Source organism: Pristiophorus japonicus, chromosome 3, assembly GCF_044704955.1.
Source record: "Pristiophorus japonicus isolate sPriJap1 chromosome 3, sPriJap1.hap1, whole genome shotgun sequence".
In the NCBI taxonomy this organism is placed as follows: Eukaryota; Metazoa; Chordata; class Chondrichthyes; family Pristiophoridae; genus Pristiophorus; species Pristiophorus japonicus.
The window spans coordinates 183,931,486-183,956,787 of NC_091979.1; the positions used below are offsets into that span (position 1 = coordinate 183,931,486).

The 25,302-nt window shown below is 48.8% G+C and overlaps 1 protein-coding gene across 1 annotated transcript in view; it reads left to right on the forward strand.

The window, feature by feature from the left end:
- The window catches only part of LOC139259421 (MAGUK p55 subfamily member 4-like), a 238,666-nt gene that overhangs the window by 192,281 nt on the left and 21,083 nt on the right, over positions 1–25,302 (forward strand). Inside the window, exons 16-17 of the mRNA XM_070874887.1 lie at positions 7,730–7,823; positions 22,011–22,119. Coding sequence (XP_070730988.1) covers positions 7,730–7,823; positions 22,011–22,119 — 203 coding nt within the window. The remainder of the gene's footprint in view (positions 1–7,729; positions 7,824–22,010; positions 22,120–25,302) is intronic.

Consider the following 25,302-nt stretch of genomic DNA (forward strand, 5'->3'; position numbering starts at 1 on the left):
CCAGTACAAACCATCAAACAGAGCCTTAAACAAGTCACAGAAGGCTCACTCCAAACCCGCCTGTCCCGAGTACTGCTCAGCTACCGCACGAGACCCCACTCGCTCACAGGGGTGCCCCCGGCTGAGCTACTCATGAAGAGGACACTTAAAACCAGACTCTCGCTGGTTCACCCCAACCTGCATGATCAGGTAGAGAGCAGGCGGCAGCAACAAAATGTAAACGATGGTCGCGCTACTGTGTCATGGGAAATTGATCTGAATGACCCTGTGTATGTGATAAACTATGGACATGGTCCCAAGTGGATCGCGGGCACGGTGATAGCTAAAGAAGAGAATAGGGTGTTTTTAGTCAAACTAGACAATGGATAAATTTGCAGAAAGCACCTGGACCAAACGAGGCTGCGGTTCACAGACTGACCGGAACAACGCACAGCAGACACCACCTTTTTCGAGCCCACAACACACATCCAAAGGATCAACGACACCACGCCGGACCAGGAAATCGAACCCATCATGCCCAACAGCCTAGCAAGGCCAGGCTCACCTAGCAGCCCTGCAGGCCAACAACATGCCAGCCCAGCGAGGGCACAGCCAACACACCAGAACAGACATTTGTACCGAAGCGGTCCACCAGGGAAAGAAAGGCTCCCAACCGCCTCACCTTGTAAATAGTTTGCACTTTGACTTTGGAGGGGGGAGTGATGTTGTGTATCTGTAAAGCATGCACTCCCATGTTCCGCCACCAGGGAGTGCATCCCCTGAAGTCCCAAGGGATCCCAGCATCCCTTGGGAGCACTGTATTTCAGTCGGCCCCTAATGCCTGTTCCTCACTCTGGAGTGTCTTATTAAAGACTGAGGTCACTGTTACTTTAACCTCCCTGTGTGCAGCCTCATCTGTGTTAGGAACACAACAAAGCCCTCTAAGAATTTTATGGGCTGCATTTGTTAGCGCCTCGGAGTTTGCGTCGACGCAAAAATATACCCCCCTGCCCTATAGTTTCAATCAGATCATGGCATCAATCGTCATGCAGCGTTCCGCTAACGCCACATTAAATGTCCGCCTCAAGTGACACCAGAAAAACCATGGTCAAGTAGGCGGTATTTGCCGCATCTTTAAATTGAGGGAGGTGGATCCTAAATTGGAGGTCACATTGACTGCAATGTTTGCACACAGCACACTGCGTGAAGCTCACACTTTATAGCGGTAACTTTATCTGCTATTACAGTGTCCTTACAACGTCAGTGAAAGAATTTAATGGGGGCATTACTAGTTCGCCAGCGTATCATGCTCCATGCTATTGCTGGGCGGTGTCAAGGTAGAAGAAGGACTCTTGGCCATATTGGCCCACGGATGGGGAGAGGCTGAAGATATCTGGTGAAGAGGGCTTACCCCCCCCATGGGTTTACAGGCACCAACGCTCATAATTCCAGCTCTGTGAAGAGCAGTGTGTGTGAAGGCTGCGCTTCCAAAAGGAAGTGCTGACAGAGATATGCCATCTCCTACAGGCAAACCTACAGCCTACCAGCGGCAACAGGACTGCACTGCCCGTCACAGTGAAGGTGACTGTGGCGCTGGTCTTCTATGCCTCCGGCTCTTTCCAGGCTGCAGCAGGGGACATATGCAGTGTCTCTCAATATGCCGCACATCGCTACATTTGCCACATCACAAAGGCTCTCTACTCCCACAGAATGGACTTCATAACATTCCCAATGAACAGGGAGAGCCAGAATGAACGGGCATGTGGGTTTGGCAGAATTGCGTGCTTCCCGAGGGTCCAAGGAGCCATTGACTTACACATGTGGCCTTGTGAGCACCATTCCACAACACAGAGGTTTTCAGAAACCGAAAGGGATACCATTCCCTAAACATCCAGCTGCTGTGTGACCACATGCAGCGCATCCTCGCAGTGAATGCCCGCTATCCAGGGAGTGCTTATGATGCTTTCATCATACGTGAGAGCTCTGTCTCACGATTGGTTCGGCCACCATGGGAATTGGTTGCTTGGGGACAAAGGATACGGCCTAGCCATCTGGCTCATGATCCCCCTCCGTAACCCCACCACAAAAGCGAAGTAACGCTACAATAAGAGCCATGGAGCCACCCACAACATCATCAAACTTACAATAAGGGTGCTCAAGCAGCGTTTCCGATGCCTGTACCGCTCTGGAGGCAGCCTTCAATACTCCCCTCAACAGGTCTCCAAATTCATTGTGGTATGCTGCATGCTGCACAACTTGGCCATCATGAGGGACCAGGCATTGCCAGTGGGAATTGCAGCCCTACCTCAGGAGGAGGAGGACGACGAAGAGCAGGGTGGTGAGGCCCCGATTGGACAGCCATACCATCCACGGGGGAGGCAGTGTGGAGGTGCTGCTGGACCAAGAGCCGCACATCAACAGCTCATAATGGATCGGTTCTCTTGAATGGAGGAAGCTGAGGGTTGCAGCTAATACTGACCACGCTATGTGCCACCATAATGGCACATCGAAGGTGATGTTTGGAATGATACACACAACACCAACAGCAAATGGTCAAAGTAGCATTTTACTGAAACAAAGAAACAAACACTCCCCCCCCCCCATCCCCCCCCAAAAAAACATACAAAATACAACGTGTTGTAGCAACGCACTCAACAACAATGACGTGCAGCAGTGTACCTTAACTATTTATAGGCGGCATTAACAATTTTCAGTGCATCTCCTCAACCTGGTCTGAGTCCTTAATCCAACTTGGCCTGAGATTTGCCTCACCCTACCCCTTACTCCCTCCCATGCTTACTGCTCCTCCTCAATGAGACCTCAGATCTTACAGCAAGGCTGCTTGAGGGCTGCTGTGACAGTGGGCCAGACAGTACAGATGGCCTACGAGGAAACCCTGGACAAGCTCTGGGTCTGGAAGGCCCGGCTGCGGACACCTGCGGACATCCTAATAGTGGATAATCAAAGGGCTATAGGTAGGGAGGAACTTAATACAATCACTATCACTAATGAAGTAGTACTAGGTAAAATAATGGGACTAAAGGCGGACAAGTCCCCTGCACCTGATGACTTACATCCTAGGGTCTTAAGAGAAGTGGCTGCAGAGATAGTGGATGCATTGGTTGTAATCTACCAAAATTCCCTGGATTCTGGGATGGTCCCAGCAGATAGGAAAACCGCAAATGTAACTCTCCTATTTAAAAAAAGGAGGCAGACAAAAAGCAGGAAACTATAGACCAGTTAGCCTAATATCTGTGGTTGGGAAAATGCTGGAGTCCATTATTAAGGAAGCAGCAGCGGGACATTTGGAAAAGCATGATTCAATCAAGCAGAGTCAGCATAGTTTTATGAAAGGGAAATCATGTTTGACAAATTTGCTGGAGTTCTTTGAGGATGTAACAAGCAGGATGCATAAGTGGAAACCAGAAGATGCGGTGTATTTGGATTTCCAGAAGGCATTCGATAAGGTGCCACATAAGAGATTATTGCACAAGATAAAAGCTCACGGGGTTGGGGGTAATATATTAGCATGGATAGAGGATTGGCTAACAAACAGAAAACAGAATCAGGATAAATGGGTCATTTTCCGTTTGGCAAACAATGACTAGTGGGGTGCCGCAGGGATCGGTGCTGGGGCCTCAACTATTTACAATCTATATTAATGACTTGGATGAAGGGACCTAGTGTAATGTAGTCAAGTTTTCTGATGATACAAAGATGGGTGGGAAAGCAAATTGTGAGGAGGACACAAAAAATCTGCAAAGGGATATAGACAGGCTAAGTGAGTGAGTAAAAATTTGGCAGATGGAGTATAATGTGGGAAAATGTGAGGTTATCCACTTTGGCAGAAATAATAGAAAAGAAAATTATAATTTAAATGGAGAAAAATTGCAAAGTGCTGCAGTACAGAGGGACCTGGGATCCTTGTGCATGAAACACAAAAAGTTAGTATGTAGGTACAGCAAGTAATCAGGAAGGCAAATGGAATGTTGGCCTTTATTGCAAGGGGGATAGAGTATAAAAGCAGAGAAGTCCTGCTACAACTGTACAGGGTATTGGTGAGGCCACACCTGGAGTACTGCATGCAGTTTTGGTCTCCGTATTTAAAGAAGGATATATTTGCATTGGAGGCTGTTCAGAGAAGGTTCATTCGGTTGATTCCGGAGATAAGTGGGTTGACTTATGAGGATAGGTTGAGTTGTTTGGGCCTATAACATTGGAGTTCAGAAGAATGAGAGGTGATCTTCTTGAAACTTATAAGATAATGAGGGGGCTCGTCAAGGTGGATGCAGTGAGGATATTTAGTCTCCTCATAGGGGAGACTAAAACTAGGGGACATAGTCTTAGAATAAGGGGCTGCCCATTTAAAACTGAGATGAGGAGACATTTTTTGACTCAGAGGATTGTAAATCTATGGAATTCTCGGCCCCAGAGAGCTGTGGAAGCTGGGTCATTGAATAAATTTAAGGCGGAGATAGACAGATTTTTGAGCGATAAGGGAGTAAAGGGTTATGGGGAGCAGGCAGGGAAGTGGAGCTGAGTCTATGATCGGATCAGCCATGATCGTATTGAATGGCGGAGCAGGCTCGAGGGGCCAAATGGCCTACTCCTGCTGCTATTTCTTATGTTCTTAGGTTCCTCCGCCTCAGCATCAGTGGCAGCAGTCTGTGATGGCTCGGTTGTGGACCGTGTTAGGTGCAAGGTCGTCAGAATGCTGTCATCTTGAGGAAGGACAGCACCTTCCATTTCCTGGGGACCACTGCCACTCACACTAGGCTAAGCCTCTGGAGCACAATGTATTACCACAACTTGCTGGCCTGCTTCGGCACAGTCACATCCCTGTTGGACAGAGGGGAACATCATCATCATCATAGACAGTCCCTCGAAACAAGGATAACTTGCTTCCACGCCAAAAAAAGATGATTCACAGGTGTTTCAATGAAGGACCTAATATTCCAGGTCCTGAACTACATGTTGAAGGGTGAAAGATGCCTGTGCGTGTATTTTTTTAACGTGTGGTGGCCGTTGCACTCCAGCCACCACACGGGCTTGATAGAGCTAGGTCTTGGTCCAGTGGCAAGGATTAACCAAGACGACTGGAGACCAGCTCTGCTGCACGGACCTAGTGCGCATACATATCGCAGTGTGGGCTGGCCAGTGCTGCCCTTGGGCCCGTGGCCCTGAACTTGCGCCTCTCCTGTGCCCCGATCACAGCCCTCCACAGCCTCTCGCCATTCCTGCTGTATCTGCCCACGCTCCAATCACCGACCTGGACCTTGATGATGTCACTCTTCGCTGCAGCAGGCACACAGCAGTCTGGATCTCCCAAGAGCTGATGGTGCAGCGCTTGTTGTAATAGGCCAGACGGGAAGTCTCAACCGCGATGCGCTCGAAAATATAATTCACAAACAAGTTCATGATGCCCATGGCCTTCGCCAATACAGTGGGGAACACAGATAGGATGGCAGCAGTCAGTGATCGCATGGCATCACCTAGCTGGAGTGTGGCTTGTGTCTGCGATGCGATAGCTGCTGCCACATCACCCATGTCACACATCATCCGCTCTGGGACTCCACTATTGCTGCTGGAGCCCACCTGCCTCTATGAGTGGCCAAGGATGGGCTCGCTGGAGTCCTCAGATGCACAGGCAATGCATGAGACTGCCTCCACCACACTCACAGCAAGAGCGACTATGCTCTGCGGGATCCTACCCAATGCACCCATTAGCTCACGGTGCATTTCCGTGTTCCCCCTGGACATAGCCACCAAGTCCTGGTCCACATCTGCCTGTCTCTGTGCAGGACTATTGGGCCGACTCACCCTCTGGGGAGCTGGCCTCCGAGCTTCCCCTCCCGCTGGACATTGCTGTAGGCCACTGGGGCCAGGAGCCTCAGAGTCGTCAAACTCCTCAGAATCAGCCTCTTCCCCCGATGTTGTGTCCCACAAGCTGCGACTAATGGGGTCACACGCTCAGAGAGCACACTGTCATCCCCGCCCTCATCATCTCCCACGTGCCCAGATGTCGACAGCTCACGGGAAGACTGCTGCGCTTCTGGCTGATCATCTCTTAGCACAAAGCAACACACGTGTGGTTTGCAGCAGGGGAGGGGGCAGGCAGGTAAGGGGAAGGTGGTATTGGACATGCATATATAAAGGGGCTAGGCCACTTGTTATTAGAGATCAAAGAACTCACATCAATCGCAAAAGCCATTCACATACCGTCACTACCCGTAGGGGGCTCGGCTTTGCCGCAGGCTACTGTACGAACTGGGGTGCCCATGAGGGCCGACACTCGCTGCTTTACCTCGGTCAGGTCCTGCAGATCAGGCTTTCTGCCTCTGGTCCAATGCTGCTCCCTCCGATTATGCAGTAACTTGGTCGACAATAAGAGCAAGAAGAAGGGTTGAGTAAGTGTGCAGCTCCTCTTGTACCACATGTGCCTTCCATAGTAGAATAGCTGCCACTGTGTGGAAGTGCAAATGTGCTCAGCACAATCTTTGTGGCTGGTGACTGAGTGTGTGGAAAAACTGGGAGGAGGAGAGAGCCAGGTAGCATACCGGCTCAGCCCGACCTCCCCCTGACCTCCCCCGTCTCAGCCCGACCTCTCCCCGACCTCCCCCTGGCCTCTCCCACCTCAGCCCGACCTCCCCCGTGTCAGCCCGACCTCTCCCCGACCTCCCCCTGGACTCTCCCACCTCAGCCCGACCTCCCCCTGACTTCCCCCGTCTCAGCCTGACCTCCCCCTGACCTCCCCCGTCTCAGCCCGACCTCTCCCCGACGCATATCAACAGTGGAAGGGGAATGCGAGGAGGGATAAAGGGACAAGAGGGTACGTGCATCCTGAATGCGCAGGGCATGGCTGGTGAACTGAGTCTCCAGCTTTCAGGTGGCTTCAACAACCCACGCCATGGACTGGAACACACAAAGAAGGGGCAGCTCCATCAAAGACTTTACATTGATCTTGCAACCATGGCAGGGGTGCATAAATGTGAAGAGTACTCGCCCTGATGACCATCGTGAGATCATCAAACTTCTTGCGGCATTGGGTGGCAGATCTAGCCACCGTGTCTGCTGCTGACACTTCCTGAGCTTTCTCCCTCCAAATCCTCCAGAACACCCTTGGCACGGGTCTCCTTCCTCCCACTGGACAGTGTAGACTAGACTAGACACTGGCAGTGCAGGCCACCTGTAGAGCATTTTTTGCGTCACGATCTTTGGCTGAAGTGACCAAGCACAGTTGTATAACGCCTGATTTAGCGTCCCCGATCATTGAACCTCAATTTCGGCTGAATTTTACAGACGAAGGCATAAACCTTTTCCAGGCGCTATCAGGATCACCGCACCATGATTAATGCTCCAAAATCTCCAAAGTCGAAAATCCAGCCCTATATGTTCCAATTAGATCACCTCTCATTCTTCTAAACTCCAGCGAGTATAGGCCCAATCTACTCAATCTCTCCTCACAGCGCAGCCCTCTTATCCCAGGAATCAATCTAGTGAACCTTCACTGCTCTGCCTCTAAGGTAAGTATATCCTTCCTTAGCTAAGGAGTCAAAAACTGTGCACCTTATTAAAAGGCCAGGGAAAGAATGCTCGAGTAGGAGAGAGAAGATGTGGGTCTGGGGAAGAGTGTGTGTGATGACCCTCAGACAGATTCTGGATTAGCAGTCCACGCTCAGAGTGTATAACTTGAACCCTGCTCTGGAGGCTCTGATTCAGCCTAGTAACTCTCCTGTCTCTATCCTTGCAGATACCACCCGGCCACCAATTAGCTATGAGGAAGACGGGCGTGAATATTATTTTGTTTCCAAGGAAACGTTTGAAGCCATGGCACTGAGTCACAGGTAGGGAGACACGTCAACAGTTGGGGTTGGGCTCGAAAGTGGAGGGTAGGTGGGGGAGTAGATACAATACTTGTTCAAACAAAACATCAGCAGTCCTGTTGGGTAACAAGGTACCAGTGGGATATGAGATCTATTACACAGTTATCTATTATACTGCTTTTAGAAACAATTCTCTTTCTGAACTGTCAATGGTGATGGGTCCTTGACAGGGGAGAGGAGTATGACCCAGAACAGCACTCTCATGCCATCTCATCATGATCATCATCATCATAGGGATCGAGGAAGACTTGCTTCCACTCTTAACATGAGTTCTTAGGTGGCTGAACAGTCCAATATGAGAACCACAGTCTCTGTCACAGGTGGGACAAATAATCATTGAGGGTAAGGGAGGGTGGGACAGGTTTGCCGTACGCTCTTTCCTCTGCCTGCATTTGATTTCTGCATGCTCTCGGCAACGAGACTCGAGGAGCTCAGCGCCCTCCAGATGCACTTGCTCCACTTAGGGCGGTTTTTGGCCAGGGACTCCCAGGTGTCAGTGGGAATGTCGCACTTTATCAGCGAGGCTTTGAGGGTGTCCTTGTAACATTTCTGCCCACCTTTGGCTTGTTTGCCATGAAGGAGTTCCGAGTAGAGCACTTGCTTTGGGAGTCTCGTATCTGGCATGCGAACTATGTGGCCTGCCCAGTGGAGCTGATCAAGTGTGGTCAGTGCTTCAATGCTGGGGATGTTGGCCTGGATGAGGACACTAACTTTAGTGCGTCTGTCCTCCCAGGGAATTTGTAGGATCTTGCGGCAACATCGTTGGTGGTATTTCTCCAGCGACTTGAGGTGTCTGCTGTGCATGGTCCATGTTTCTGAGCCATACAGGAGGGCTGGTCATAAGAACATAAGAAATAGGAGCAGGAGTAGGCCATACAGCCCCTCGAGCCTGCTCCGCCATTCAATACGATCATGGCTGAGGCCATGGAAGGATTTTTAAACAAGGATGAGAATTTTGAAATTGAGGCATTTATTAACCAGGAGCCAATGTAGGTCAGCGAGCACAGGGATGATGGGTGAACAGGACTTGGTGCGAGTTAGGGCACGGGCAGCTGAGTTTTGGATGACCTCAAGTTTACGTAGGGTAGAATGTGGGAGGCCAGCCAGGAGTGCGTTGGAGTAGTCAATTCTAGAGGTAACAAAGGCATGGATGAGGGTTTCAGCGGCAGATGAGCTGAGGCAGGGGCGGAGACAGACAATGTCACAAAGGTGGAAATAGGCAGTTTAGTTATGCTGCGTACATGTGGTCGGAAGCTCATTTCAGAGTCAAATATGACACCAAGGTTGCGAACAGTCTAGTTCAGCCTCAGACAGGTGCTAGGGAGAGGGATAGAGTCAGTGGTTAGGGAACGGATTTGTGGCGAGGACCAAAGACAATGGTTTTGGTCTTCCCAATATTTAATGTGTCAGCTGTGGCTCAGTGGATAGCACACTCAGTGAGTCAGAAGGTTGTGGGTTCAAGGCCCACTCCAGAGACTTGAGCACAAAATAAATCTAGGCTGACACTCCAGTGCAATACCGAGGGAGTGCTGAACTGTCAGGGGTGCCGTCTTTTGGATGAGATGTTAAACCGTCTGCTTTCTCTCAAGTGGATGTAAAAGATCTCATGGCACTATTTCGAAGAAGAGCAGGGGAGTCATCCCCGGTGTCCTAGCCAATATTTATCCCTCAAACAACATAACAAAAAAAATCAGATTATCTGGTCATTATCACATTGCTACTGTTGTGGGAGCTTGCTTGTGCCCAAATTGGCTGCTGCATTTCCCATATTACAACAGTGACTACACTCCAAAAAGTATTTCATTGGCTGTAAAGCGTTTTGAGATGTCCGGTGATCGTGAAAGGCGTTATATAAATCCAAGTCCTTCTTTCTTCTTCCTTCTTTCTTAATTGAAGAACATTTCTGCTTATCCAGTTACTGGATGTTGGACAAGCAGTCTGACAATTTAGAGACCGTGGAGGGGTCGAGAGGAGAAGTGGTGGAGAGGTAGAACTGGGTGTCGTCAGCGTACATGTGGAAACTGACTCTGTGTTTTTGGATGATGTCACCAAGGGGCAGCATATAGATGAGAAATAGGAGGGGGGCCAAGGATAGATCCTTTGGGGACACCAGAGGTAACAATGTGGGAGTGGGAAGAGAAGCCATTGCAGGTGATTTTCTGGCTATGATTTGATAGATAAGAATGGAACCAGGCGATTGCAGTCCCACCCAGCCGGATGACGGTGGAGAGGCGTTGCAGGAGGATGGAGTGGTCAACTGTGTCAAAGGCTGCTGACAGGTCAAGAAGGATGAGGAGGGATAGTTTACCTTTCGGTATTGTGGCAGGGAAATTGAATGGATTTAAACATGGAGTTGCGGGAAAGATGGTCATGGATTCGGGAGGTGAAAACACGTTCAAAGACTTTGGAGAGGAAAGGGAGGTTGGAGATGGGGTGATAACTTGCAAACACAGTGGGGTCATGGGTCGTGTCTTTGAGGAGAGGGGTGATGACGGCAGATTTGAAGGAGAGGGAGACAGTACCTGAGAGAGAACCGTTAAAAATGTCAGCTAACATGGGGGCCAGAAAAGGAAGTTGGGTGGTCAACAGTTTAGTGGGAACAAGGTAAAGGGAGCAGGAAGTGGGTCTCATGGACAAGATGAGCATGGAGAGGTCAAGAGGGGAGATCAGAGAGAAATTGGAGAGGGATGTGAGTTCAGGGCTAGGGCAGGGGGGAACCTCAGAGGAAGTTCGGCCCGGTGAGCTAGGGAAAGGAAGGGAACTGGCTGAGGCAGCTGATCGAGTGGTTTCAATCTTAGAGACAAAGAAGTCCATGAGCTCCTCGCACTTGTTGCTGGAGGTGAGTGTGGTGGAGACAGGGGAGGGGGGTTTAAGAAGATGGTTGGCAGTAGACTAGTAGCTGGGGGTTATCCTTGCATTCCACAATGATCCTGGAATAATGAGTTGTTTTGACAGACAAGAGTAGGACCCAATAATGCTTTGTGTGGTCCAGCCAGATCTGGCGGTGAATGGCTAAACCAGTTGTCCGCCACATCCGTTCAAGTCTACGCCACTTGGACGAGGGAGCGAAGATGGGGGCAGTACCACAGGGAACGGCCAGGGTGAGAGAGAGTAATGGTTTTACTAGGGACTAGGGCATCAAAGATGGTGGTGAGAGTGTGGTTGAGTAGATTGGTGGCTGCAGAAATGCCATGGTGAATGGAGGGCCAAAGGCTGGACAGTTCAGATTTTATACTACGAAAGTCACACTATTCTATATATTAATTAATCAAAGTTACCTTTAATGATTTAAACATTGAACACAGCTTTAAAACAGTTTACACAAGCATTAAGCAAATCAGTAAGTGCATACGACATTTTAAACCAAAGACCTCAGCATCAAGGCAGAGTTTTATTTTGTTCTTGGACGTCCTTCCTCTTAGCAAATCTTCTTAAGGCCCCTCTGACTGCAGTAAAGAATCTGCCACAATGTCCCATTTTTATATGATTTTTGGGGTGTGAATTAAAGTCGAGAAATCCCATTTTTCCACTCAGCTGGGTTCATGAATGATGGACAGTCAGCTGGGCCACTCAGAATCCTGAGAACCCAGGTATTATATTCTAGTTGTCATTCACGAGGATTTCTCACTGTCTCAGATTGTTTTTCCAAGTCAGTTGTTTTGAGAACCAAAAGCCTGTGCGAAGCTCCTCAAAGTTCCTGCACATTGCTGCCTTTGCAATTTAAACTTTAAGGGCTAGAAATTCAGTATCGCCCATTTTGATGTGTTAATCCTGTCGGGGCGGTAGCAATAGCACTCCCTGAAAGTTTAGCGCCACCTTCCACAAAATTAGGTTTCTTCGCCCTAAGATGGAGAGGGAATGCTAAATCAATTGTTGCGCAATTCTCTTAGCGCGGTGGAACCGAAAACCTCAGCGGTAAATTTCCAGAAGGAATGCGCTTGCTGCGAAGGCCGCTAGGCATCCCGTGTGTTGTGTATCTGTAAAGCGTGCACTCCCATGTTCCGCCACCAAGGAGCTCATCCCCTGAAGTCCCAAGCAATCCCAGCATCCCTTGGGAGCACTGTATATAAGCCGGCCCCGAAGGTCTGTTCCTCACTCTGCAGTGCCTTATTAAAGACTGAGGTTACTGTTACTTTAACCTCCCTGTGTGCAGCCTCAACTGCGTTAGGAACACAATAACTGGCGACGAGAATACGAATCCAACGCAAAGATGCAGCAAACTGGTCATCCTGAAGAAGTTCTCGGAGGGTGAGGACTGGGAAGCCTATGTCGAACGGCTAGACCAGTACTTTGTAGCCAACGAGCTGGACGGAGAAGTAAGCGCTGCAAAAAGGAGAGCAGTCCTCCTCACAGTCTGCGGGGCACCGACCTACAGCCTCATGAAGAATCTTCTGCCTCCGATGAAACCCACAGATAAGTCGTATGAGGAGCTGTGTACACTGGTTTGGGAGCATCTTAACCCGAGGGAGAGCATGCTGATGGCAAGGTATCGGTTCTACACGTGCCAGCGATCTGAAGGTCAGGAAGTGGCAAGCTACGTCACCGAGCTAAGACGACTTGCAGGACAATGTGAGTTTGATGGCTAACTGGAGCAAATGCTCAGAGACTTTTTTGTTCTGGGCATTGGCCACGAGACCATCCTACAAAAACTTTTGACTGTAGAGACACCGACCCTCAATAGGGCCATTGCAATAGCACAGGCGTTTATGTCCACCAGTGATAACACCAAACAAATCTCTCAGCACACAAGTGCTAGCAATGTTCATAAATTAACTGGAACTGTGTTTGCGAGCAGTTGAGACTGCACATGGGGAGGTTAAAGTAACAATGACCTCAGTCTTTATTAAGACACTCCAGAATGAGGAACAGGCTTTAGGGGCCGGCTTAAATGCAGTGCTCCCAAGGGATGCTGGGATCCCTTGGGATTTCAGGGGGTGCACTCCCTGGTGGCAGAACATGGCAGTGCATGCTTTACAGATACACAACAGCCAGAATTTCAACGACCTCACTAGGGTCATGAGGGTGAGTATCCTTTCTATTAACATTGCAATGCCATAATGTGAACCTCACTGTCTCAGTATGTGTACTAGGCTATGGTCTTCATTGGTGAAGACACCATAAAAGGTCAGGCGTAGTTCAGCAGTCATGCCCTGACCATTCAAGTGGCGCTGACCTTCTTCATCCCTACTCAGCCTGACCTCTCCTCACACTACCGTTTCACTCTTGTTATGTGTTTACAACACTTCAGCCACATCCTTCATCTTTGGTGGTTGTCATCTAATCCCACCATTCTCACAGCCACTCTGCACAGCCACACAGATCCAAATGGAGATCTGCACACTTCCATATGGTAGCAGCTATTCAACTATGGAAGGCACATCTGGCACACGATGAACTGCACACTCACTCACACCCTCTTGTGTTTGTTATTGCAGTTGAAACTGTCACACAACAGACGTGAACAGAGACACACAGGAGGAGGGGAGCCTGACATCCAGGACCTCATGGACACACCAATTGGTGCTGGAGCGGTCGACGAAGCCATGCTCCCTGGGGACAGCGACGGTATGTTCATGCACTTTGCATTTTCCCCTTGATACCACATGACTTACTCCCTTTACATATAAATGTGCAATGCCACCTCCTTCTTCCCTTCCTGCCCACTCCCCTACTGCTAACCACAGTTCTGTTGCTTTGTGCTTACAGATAATGAGCCAGAAGCGCAGCAGCCTGCCCGTGAGCCCTCCACATCGAACGGTGGTGGAGACGGGAAAGAAAGGGACCAAAGTCTTGCGACAGAATGGGACCCTCCATCAGCAGCACCGAGTGTGGACACCACCTCGGTGGAAGAAATTACATTCCTGGACTTTGAAGAGCCTGAGGCTCCTGGCCCCAGTGGCCTGCAGCAACACCCAGAACGAGGGGAAGCTCAGAGGCCAGCTCCCAGAGGGTGAGTTGGCCCATGAATCCTGCTCAGAGACACTCAGATGTGGACCTGGATTTGGAGGCTATGTCGAGAGAGTCCATGGTAATGCACCACGAACTTATGGGTGCATTGGAAAGGGTCCCGCAGAGCATGGATGCACTTGCTCTGAGTTTGGCAGAGGCCATCTCAAGCATTGCCTGTGCCTCTCAGCAGCCCAACGAGCCCATCCTTGCCCGTTTACAGAGGGAGATGGATTCAACGAGCAACAATGGAGTGCCAGATGGCACGTGTATTGGTTGACATGGCATCGGCTATCACATCGCAGGCCGAAGCCATGCAAGGCCTTCGTGATGTGATGCAGTCACTGGTTGCTGGCATCAACTCTCAGACTGCTGCCTTTCAGATTCAGTGTGGTGTGAGTCAGTCTCAGATTGGTGCCATCCACACACTAACTGCTGCCATGCTCTCTGTGTTCCCCACAGTCGAACGGGGAAGTGACAGTGCTGAAGCAGGCCAGCAATCTATGCTCTCACAGATTGCTCCGGATGCTGACGCTCTGCCCTGGGGGAGTGGCAATGGGCTGCTGGAAATGGAAGTTGCTGACCTTGCCCAAGATGACAGCATTCCAGCTCCTACCACTGCCATTCCACCTTTGCACCTGCCGCGGTCTACACCTGAGCCATCCGAGACTGCTGTTGCCGATGCTGAGGTGGTGCAGTCTGCAGCCGGGCCTTCCAGGGCATTCTGCTAGTGTCTGTAGTGTCTGCCTTACAGACACAGCACTGCGGCCCCATTAAGGACAAGCAGTAGGTGTGGGAGGGGGCTTAAGGAAAGTGGTGGCAAATCGCTGAGCAAGTCTCAATAAAGGCATGGGCCACCATGGACAGATGTCCTCATCCTATAAATATCATTGTAAATATCTCGTTGCTGTTGTTTAATGCTTGCTATTGGTGTATGGGTCTGGGCCTAATATGGCAAATGGAAGCTGGTGTGGAATTACAAATGGCAGGGGCGTTTGTACACATATTGCTGAAGTTGATTGTGTATTATGCTGTTTCAAGGGACATTTGTTAAATTTCTTATTCGTTGCTGGTGAGGGGTTGTTGGTATGAATTTTGCTGCAGTTAATAAAATGTTCATTTGACCGTTTATATTCCCATCTTGTACATTAATGTGGAATTTCACCCAGATCTATCATTATCGTAGCACACAGCCTGGGCAAGATCAGCTGCATCTGTCAGCTTTCCCCATTTCTGAGAAGCGATGCATTGTGAGCCGTTGATGTGTGGCCCTTGCACCGGCAGCATTGCCACAGTGCCTCCTCCATGGCTGCTGCTGCTTCTCCTCCTCCTCCTCGTGTTGCTGGCCATTCGGGGCCTCACCAGGCTCCTCTTCCTCTTCCTCCTCCTCCTGATGTGAGGCGACAATCCCCACTGGCAATGCCTGGCCCCTCATTATAGCATGCAGCACACCACAATGAAAAGCGACACCTGTTGAGGGGAGTGTTGAAGGCTGCCTCCAGAGTGATCCATGCATCAGAAAAGCTGCTTCAGCACCCCTATTGTCTGCTCGATTATGTTGCGGGTGGCTGCATGGCTGTCATTGTAGCATTGGGTGGTGGGATTCTGGCGTAGGGTCATTAGCCAGGTGGCTAAGCTGTATCGTTTGTCCCCGAGCAGCCTGCCGTGTCCTTCCCGTGGTGGTTCAAACATTCGTGGCATATTGCTCTGATGCAGGATGAATGCATCATGTGCACTGCCAGGATAGCGGACATTCACTGCAAGGATGCACTGCATGTGGTCGCATAGCAGCTGTACATTCAGGGAGTGGTATGTGTTATGTATGCAATAAAGGTTCAAACTGAGTACTGTTTAACTAGGCAAGGTACAACCTTGCTTCTGCTTTATTTAGGCCCAAAGTGCCTGCTTCACAAAATGGCTGGCCTTTTATACCAGAGCAGCACCATGTGCGTGCTGCTCACTGGCCTCCAACAATGACACCATCTGGTGGCTACAAACAGCATGTACATACATGACAATACCCTCCTCTGAGACCTTATCACAGTCTTTCACAGGTTGAGACGGTCCGGTGCTTTACGCTCCCGGGTTGACTGTCTCAGTTCAATTCCGGCCTTGGGTGAGTGTGCGGAATCTGTTGTGGCTGGTGGCTGGATGACTGACTTGTTGGGGGTGGCAGTGGCCATGTCAGGAATTGCAGGTCCATTTTTATTAAACAAGTCCGTGATGGAAATTCCGGGTTCACGGATGACCCTTGAGTCTACTGAAGGCTGCTGGAAGGTTGGTTGGTCATCGATGGTTTCTTCGTCCGACTGCTCTGGCTCGTCTGTGTGCCTCAGCTTTGTGTTTCCTGCAGGTTTACCCATTCTTGAGCTTAATAACAAATATTCTGTTGCCCTTCTTGGCCATGACCATACCAGCGATCCATTTGGGACCCTGACCATAATTCAACACATATACAGGATCATTAACAGAAATCTCGCATGACACAGTTGCGCGATCATGGTACCCTTGTTGACTCTGTCTTCTGTATTCAACATGATTACTTAAATCCGGGTGTACAAGAGATAACTTGGTCTTAAGACCTCTTTTCATCATGAGTTCAGCAGGCGAGACCCCTGTGAGTGTGTGGGGTCTTGTCCTGTAACTCAGCAGTATGCAAGACAAGCATGTCAGCAATGACCCTTGGGTTAATCTCCTCATGCTTTGCTTGATAATTTGTACTGCACGTTCTGCTTGCCCGTTGGACGCAGGCTTGAACGGTGCTGACCTTACATGTTTTATGCCATTAAGTTTCACAAACTCCGGACTGGTGAAGCACGATCCATTGTCGCTCACCACTATGTTAGGCAGACCATGTGTCGCGAACATGACATTGAGATTCTCTATGGTTGCCGTGGACGGACTGGATGGCTTGATTATGCATTCTATCCACTTCGAATAAGCATCCACCACCACTAAAAGGGACCTGCAAAATCTGACCAAGGTTTGGATGGCCATGATCACAGACTCAGTGGCGATTCCGCTGGTGCTTTGCTGAGCTGCATGCAGGTGTTGCACTGATGCACACATGCTTCCAGCTCAGAATCAATTCCTGGCCACCATACGTGGGACTTGGCGATGGCCTTCATCATCACTATACCAGGATGTGTGCTGTGTAACTCACGCACAAACTTCTCTCTCCCTTCCTGAGGCATTACAACTCGATTGCCCCACAATATGCAATCTGCTTGAATAGACAGTTCATCCTTGTGACGAATGTACAGTTTGGCCTCCTCGCACATTTGCTTAGATATGGCAGACCAATTCCCTTTGAGGATGCAACCCTTTACTACCGATAATATCAGGTCCTGGCTGGTCCAGGTCTTAACTTGTTGAGCCCTGATAGGGGCATCTTCACTCTCAAAAGCATCCATGATTAACATTAAATCTGCGGGTTGTGGCATTTCCACCTCTGGTGTGGGCAACAGCAATCGGCTCAAAGCATCGGCACAATTCCCTGTGCCAGGTCTGTGGCAAATGACATAATCATTGCCAAATAATGTCAGCGCCCACCTTTGGATGCAGGATGAAGCGTTGGTATTGATACCTTTTCTCTCGGAAAACAACAAAATGAGCGGCTTGTGATCAGTCTCTAATTCAAACCTCAGAACGAACAGGTATTGATGCATCTTTTTAACTCTGTACACACACGCTAAAGCTTCTTTTTCTACAATACTGTAGGCTCTTTCTGCTTTAGACAAACTTTTGGATGCATATGCGATAGGTTGAAGTTTCCCCGACTCATTGGCTTGTTGTAACAAGCAACCAATTCCATATGACGATGCGTCACAGGCCAAAACTAAATGTTTACATGGGTCATAATGTACCAGGAGCTTGTTCGAGCAAAGCAGATTGGTGGCTTTCTCGAAAGCTCTGTCTTGCAATGCGCCCCACACCCAGTTGTTGCCTTTTCTCAACAGTATGTGCAGTGGTTTAAGTAATGTGCTCAATTTAGGTAAGAAGTTACCAAAGTAGTTAAGTAGACCCAGGAACGAATGCAGCTCTGTCACGTTCTGCGCCTTGTGTGCATTTTTGATGGCTTTGGTTTTCACGTCAGTAGGTCTGATGCTATCAGCGACGATTTTCCTCCCGAGGAATTCGACCTCCGGTGCCATGAAAACGCACTTCGAGAGTTTAAGTCTGAGTCCCACTCTGTCCAAATGCAGTAGAACCTCTTCCAGGTTGTTCAGATGTTCCTTGGAGTCATGATCGGTGACCAGGATATCATCTTGGAACACGACAGTTCTGGGAACGGACTTCAGTAGACTTTCCATATTCCTCTGGAATATTGCTGCAGCCGAGCGAACTCCAAATGGGCACCTGTGGTAAATAAACAGTCCTTTGTGCATGTTAATGCATGTAAGTCTCTTCGACGTCCCGACCAACTCCTGCGTCATATAGGCCGACGTCAAGTCCAGTTTTCTGAACGACTTCCCTCTGGCTAGCGTCGCAAACAAGTCATCAGCCTTCAGTAACAGGTACTGATCTTGTTTCGAAACCCTGTTGATCGTAGCCTTGTAGTCTCCACAGATTCTGACTGTGCCATCACTTTTCAGCACAGGAACTATGGAGCTGGCCCATTCATTAAATTCAACCGGTGATATGATCCCTTCATGCTGGAGTCTGTCCAGTTCAATTTCTATCTTCTCCCTCATCATATACGGCACTGCCCAAGCTTTATGATGGACGGGTCTTGCATCTGAGTCCACATGAATCTGCACCTTGGCTCCTGTGAAGTTGCTGATATCCGGTTCGAACAGCGAGGGGAACTTGCTCAATACTTGGGCACATGTATCTTCCTCTGACGACAATGCTTTTATGTTGTTCCAGTTGCATCTGATTTTCTCCAACCAGCTCCTGCCGAGCAGCGTTGGGCCATTGCCTGGAACTCAGCAGTAACTCGTGAATCGCACCGTTATACGACACATTAATTTGTGCACTGCCAATCACCTTTATTAGTTCTTTGGTGTATGTGCGCAGCTTGGCGTTAACAGGGCTCAGCCTGGGCCTCACAGTCTTAGTATCCCGCAGATTATTAAATGCCCTCTCGTTCATGATCGATTGACTCGCCCCTGTGTCCAGTTCCATCGATATCAGTATCCCGTTAAATTTCACACTAATCAAAATTGGTTTACTCTTGGTTATGAAAGAGTACAGCCCATACACTTCCTCCTCTGGCATCTCCGATTGCGTATCCGGATCCACACTAGTCTGACTCTCATCCTCCACATGATGTGTCGCAGCTCGCTTGCTCATCTGCTGATACTTGCGCTGGAGATGCCCCACTCTCAGACAGCTTTTGCAACTATATTGCTTAAATCGGCACTGCTGGTGCTGGAGGTTTCTCCCACAATGCCAACACGGAGAAGTCGGATACATTCCCACTGGCGGACTTTGGGCAGCCACAGGTTTCGCGAATAGGCCAGATAGGCCCTGCCATGTGCCGCTCTGCCGAACACCGAATCAATCGCATTTACAGTACATACCGAGGTTCGGTTCTTCATCAATATTTGCTTTAAACTCCTGCCCGTCGTCGTACATGATTGAGCGATCTGGATGGCCCTTTTTAAATCCAGCTCCTACACCGCCAGAAGTTTGCGCAGGATCACCTCGTGGTTGATACTGATAACAAAGAAACCCCGCAGCATGTCTGCCAACACCGTCCTGAACTTGCACGGCCCCACTAGACGTCTCAGGTCGGCAACGAATTCTGCTGCGCTCTGGCCCTCCGATCGAACGTGCGTATAAAACCTGTATCTCGAGATGATGATGCTGTCGTCTGGCTTGAGGTACTTCTGTACCAATGTACACAACTCCTCATACGTTTTCTCTGTTGGATCACTAGGCATGAGTAGATTCTTTATCAGACCGTAGATCTTTGAACCGCACACGGTGAGGAACACGGCCCGGCGCCGATTTGCATCGCCGACCCCCTTCATTTTGTTGGCCACGAAGTACTGGTTCAAACGGCTCACAAAGTCTGCCCAATCTTCTCCCTCCACGAATTGCTCTAAAAATCCAATCGTGCTCATTTTGCAAACAAAGGTTCTTGTATTCTCATCGCCAAATGTTATGTATGCAATAAAGGTTCAAACTGAGTACTGTTTAAATAAGCAAGGTACAACCTTGCTTCTGCTTTATTTAGACCCAAAGTGCCTGCTTCACAAAATGGCTGGCCTTTTATACCAGAGCAGCACCATGTGCTTGCTGCTCACTGGCCTCCAACAATGACACCATCTGGTGGCTACAAACAGCATGTACATGCATGACAGTATCCCTTTCTATTTCGGAAGACCTCGGCATTCTGGAATGGTGCTCGCAAGGCCACGTGTGTGCAGTCAATGGCTCCTTGAACCATTGGAAAGCCCGCTATCTTGGCAAAGCCACATGTCTGCTCATCCTGTTTATCCCTGCTCATTAGGAACCTTATGAACTCCATTCTTCATCTGTACAGAGCCTGTGTCATGTTGCGGATGCAACGATGCACAGCAAATTGAGAGACGCTGCATATGTTCCCTGATGCAGCCTGGAAGGAGCCGAAGGCAGAGAAGGTCATTGTCACAGTGACCTTTGCTGCGACGGGCAGCACCATCCTGGTGTCAATGTCAGGCTGCAGGTCTGCCTGCAGATGATGGCATATCTCTGTAACTACCTCCTTTCGGAAACACAGACTTCTGACACACTGCTCCTCAGACATGTCGAGATATGAGCATTGCTCCATGTAAAACCCGTGGAGGGTAAGGTCTCCTGTCCTGACATCTATGGGGTTTTATCAGTCATAGGAAAACATGGCCCACAGCCCTTCTATCTTGGCGCTGTCTAACAAGAGCATGTAGAAGGCAACGCTGGTGTGCTAGTAATGCACCCATTGAACTCTCAAATTCAAGTTGCTAGGAACCTGTAAGGTCAGATAAATCTGCCGCTGCAAAGTAAGAGGTTCACACACCATGCTCTGTCGAAATGTTGCAGTCACTGAGATCTCCAACTAATCCAGTTATTACTCCCTTCAAATAGCCTCCAGGTATCGCCTAAAGAAGTTGGGACCACCTGGTTTCTCCGGTGTGTTCAACGACGGATGCTAAATGTGGCAAAGACACCTAATTTTCCGGCGGGGCTCTAGCGGGTCTTTGCACACGTATTGATCTCATCAGGGTATTGGTGGTGAGGCCACACCTGGAATACGGCGTACAGTTTTGGTTTCCATATTTACGAAAGTATATACTTGCTGTGGAGGCAGTTCAGAGAACGTTCACTGGGTTGATTCTAGGGATGAGGGGGTTGACTTATGAGGAAAGATTGAGTAGGTTGGGCCTCTACTCATTGGAATTCTGAAGAATGAGAAGTGATCTTATCGAAACGTATAAGATGTAATGTACCCGAGGGAGGGGCTTCAATGGGAGAGTTAATGTACCAGAAGGAGGGGCTCCAATGGGAGAGTTAATTTACTAGACGATGAACTTCGATGGGAGAGTTAGGTTACTAGAGGGATGGATTTTAATTGAGTTAATGTACCAGAGGGAGGGGCTCCGATGGGAGAGTTAATATACCAGAGGGAGGGGCTTCGATGGGAAAGTTAATGTACCAGAGTGAGGGGCTTCGATGGGAGAGTTAATGTACCAGAGGGAGGGGCTTCGATGGGAGAGTTAATGTACCAGAGGGAGGGGCTTCGATGGGAGAGTTAATGTACCAGAGGGAGGGGTTTCGATGGGAGAGTTAATGTACCAGAGGGAGGGACTTCGATGAGAGAGTTAATGTACCAGAGGGAGGGGTTTCGATGGGAGAGTTAACGTACCAGAGGGAGGGGTTTCGATGGGAGAGTTAATTTACTTGACGATGAACTTCGATGGGAGAGTTAATTTACTTGACGATGAACTTCAATGGGAGAGTTAGGTTACTAGATGGGTGGATTTTAATCGAGTTACTGTACCAGAGTGAGGGGCTTCGATGGGAGAGTTAATGTACCAGAGGAATGAGCTTCAATGGGAGATTTAGGGTACTAGATAGTGAACACAAAAGCTGGTCAAAGGAGCACTGTGCTGTTTACCCGAGACCTCATATGAAAGAGAAGAGTCTCTGTTCTCCTTCATTCTGACAGGCTAACATTGATTGTGAAAGCTGAAACCGATATTGTTCCGTTTGTGAAGGGTCTCCTTCTCACTGCAGGTTCCTCGAGTATGGGGAGTACAAAGGCCATCTGTACGGCACCAGCAGGGAGGCTGTGCGCTTGATTCTGGATTCAGGGATAATTTGCGTGATTGACCTGGAACCACAAGTAAGTGTTCAGGTACCAATGGAATGGTAGACAATTACTGGGCTATTCTGCAATGGTCAACTGGTCAACTGGCCCTATTATGATCAAACCTTGACATAAAAGCCCACAGACCACTTTGTTGTCGCTCAATAGTATTTAATAACACAGATTAATTGTAATGACTTTGAAATATGTGATATCAGCCAAATACACTTTCCACAACACCCACCCTTAACTGTTATGAAGGGTAGCTTTAATTTTATCACCAGGTCCCACTTCAACCTATTGCCTTACTATTCTGTTACCATCTATATTAAAAACTTTGGCTGGACTTTACGGCACGATCAGTGGCGGGTCGGGTGAGAAACTGTTTTTTCCCCCAGCGGATCGGGACCCTGCTGTGAAACCTCCACTACGTGCCTTTACCAAATGTCAGGTCTATCAATGCTGAGCAGATCCGACATGCAGCAGTGGGGGAGGCAATTACAATCATTAGTAACTTGTTTACAGTCATTTAACAATGGTTTTTCCCCAGCTTTTTGAATTTGACAGGCCGCCCACCAGTTTCCCGCTGTGCCTAGACCTCGTCTGTGAAGTGGCCATTCAATTAGTTGATGAGTTGACAGCTTCAAATGTCAAGTCGAAGCTCCCAGCTGATTGAGAAATGTTCCCTTAACCACTAGCTTCTCTAAACTGCATTTCCACTACAGCTTCAGAATGCTGCAAGTCTTTACACAAATCCAGTCTGACCTCATTACCTCTCCCATCATGGATAGATCACTTCTTCATCTCTACGTCACTGCCATCTATTCCATAAGCACAGGTGCCATTGAAAGTCTCTCACCTTGGTCCTCAGAATCTCACACGATCAGCCCCAACACCACCATCACCAGGCACACCAGCAGCACCAACAACAACACCAACCTTTTCCGCAATCAACAGTTATTGCACAGGGCACAGGGCATCAGCACCCGACCATATTGCTGCCTGGAAGACCAGGGATGGCCTCACCATGGCCAGATTTACTTCACTTGACGCTGTACACCCTGGCTGCCACATGATGCGCCAGGTTGGCACCACTACACACCAACACCATAAAGCATCCCTATAATGGCCAAGCCACTCCTTTCACATTCATCACCATTGTGGCGGGGGGGGGGGGGGTACCGTTGATCTCTTAGGACGGTCTTCTCCACCCATGGAAGTTGCATGATTTTCGACTGGAGAAATCGAAGATAGAGCAACGAGGGTACTCAGGAGAGCAAATCCCTGTTGTCGGATGTATCACTATGCCAGTGAAATACAAGGATCAGTTTCAGAGCTTGCATTTCACAGTAGTGGCAACAAACAAGCTGGCCTTGATACATAGAAATTGGTTGGGATCACTGAAGCTGGATTGGAATGAGATTTTTCATGTGGAAACAAAATTTTCATCAAAAGATGATGTCATCAAGCAGTATCTGAAGGTGTTCCACGAAACAGGCAGTCTAATCCAAGAGTTCAAGGCGACTATCAGAATGCAGAAAGATGCAAGACCAGTTTACTGCAGGCACATCCCGTACCATACGCACTCAAGGAGAAAGTTTGAGCAAAAACTCAGAAAACTAGAAACTAAGAATGTTATCTCTGAGGTAGATCTAAGTAATTGGGCTACAACCATTGTTGTTGTACCTAAGTCAGATGGTAAGGTAAGGTTGTGTGGTGATTATAAAATAACCGTAAACCAAATTCTAGAGGGTAATCTACCCAATACATTGCCAAATGCAGAAGATTTGTTCACAATGCTGTCAGATGGCCAGATCTTCTCAAAGTTAGATAGAAACATAGAAATTTACAATGCAGAAGGAGGCCATTTCGGCCCATCGTGTCAGCGCTGGCTGACAAAGAGCCGCACAGCTCTTGGTCAGCAACCCTGAAGGTTACATATAAACCTATGAACAATGGCGGAAAAGTAAAGAGCACCCAGCCCAACCAGTCCGCCCCACACAACTGCGACACCCCTTCCACTGAAACATTCTACACTCCACCCCAACCGAAGCCTGGGAGAGGCAAAAACCAGATAAAAACCCAGGCCAATTTAGAGAAAAAAATCTGGGAAAAGTCCTCTCCAACCCATCCAGGCGATTGAGACTAGTCCAGGAGACCACCCTGGCCGTATTTGATTCCCTGCAGTACTTACCATTATATCTGCGCCGGCCAACAAGAGGTTATCCAGTCTAATCCCAATTACCAGCTCTAGGTCCGTAACCCTGCAGATTACGGCACTTTAAGTGCCCATCCAACCATCTCTTAAAAGTGGTGAGGGTTTCTGCATCCACCACTCTTCCAGGCAGTGAGTTCCAGATCCTCACAACCATCTGCGTAAAGAAGCCCCCCCCCCCCTCAAATACCCTCTAAATCTTCCACCAACCACCTTAAAACTATGCCTCCTCATAATAGATGCCTGCACCAATGGAAATAGGCCCTTACTATCCACTATGTCCAGACCCCTCAATACTTTGTACACCTCAATGAGGCCTCCTCTCAACCTCCTCTGTTCCAATGAGAACAAACTCAGCCTATCCGATCTGTCCTCATAACTAAGATTCTCCATTCCAGGCAGCATCCTAGTAAATCTCCTCTGCATCCTCTCTAGTGCAATCACGTCCTTCCTATAATATGGCGACCAGAACTGCACGCAATACTCCAGCTGTGGCCTAACCAAAGTATTTACAATTCCCTGCTCTTATATTCTATGCCTCGGCCAATAAAGGCAAGCATTCCATATGCCTTCTTAACCACCTTGTCCATCTGTCCTGCTACTTTCAGGGATCTGTGGACAAGCGCTCCAAGGTCCCTTTGTTCATCTACACTATTAAGTGGCCTATCGCTTAATGTGTATACCATTTGCTTATTAGCCCTCCCAATGTGCATTACCTCACAGTTCTCTGAATTAAATTCCATCTGCCACTGCTCTGCCCACCTGACCAGTAGATTGATATCCTCCTGCAGCCCATGACTTTCCTCTTCATTATCAACCTCAAAGCCAATTTTAGTGTTGTCTGCAAATTTCTTAATCATACTCCCTATATTCAAATCTAAATCGTTGATATATACCACAAAAAACAAGGGACCCAATACTGAGCCCTGTGGAACCCCACTGGAAACATCCTTCCAGCCACAAAAACATCCGTCAACCATTACACTTTGCTTCCTACCTCTCAG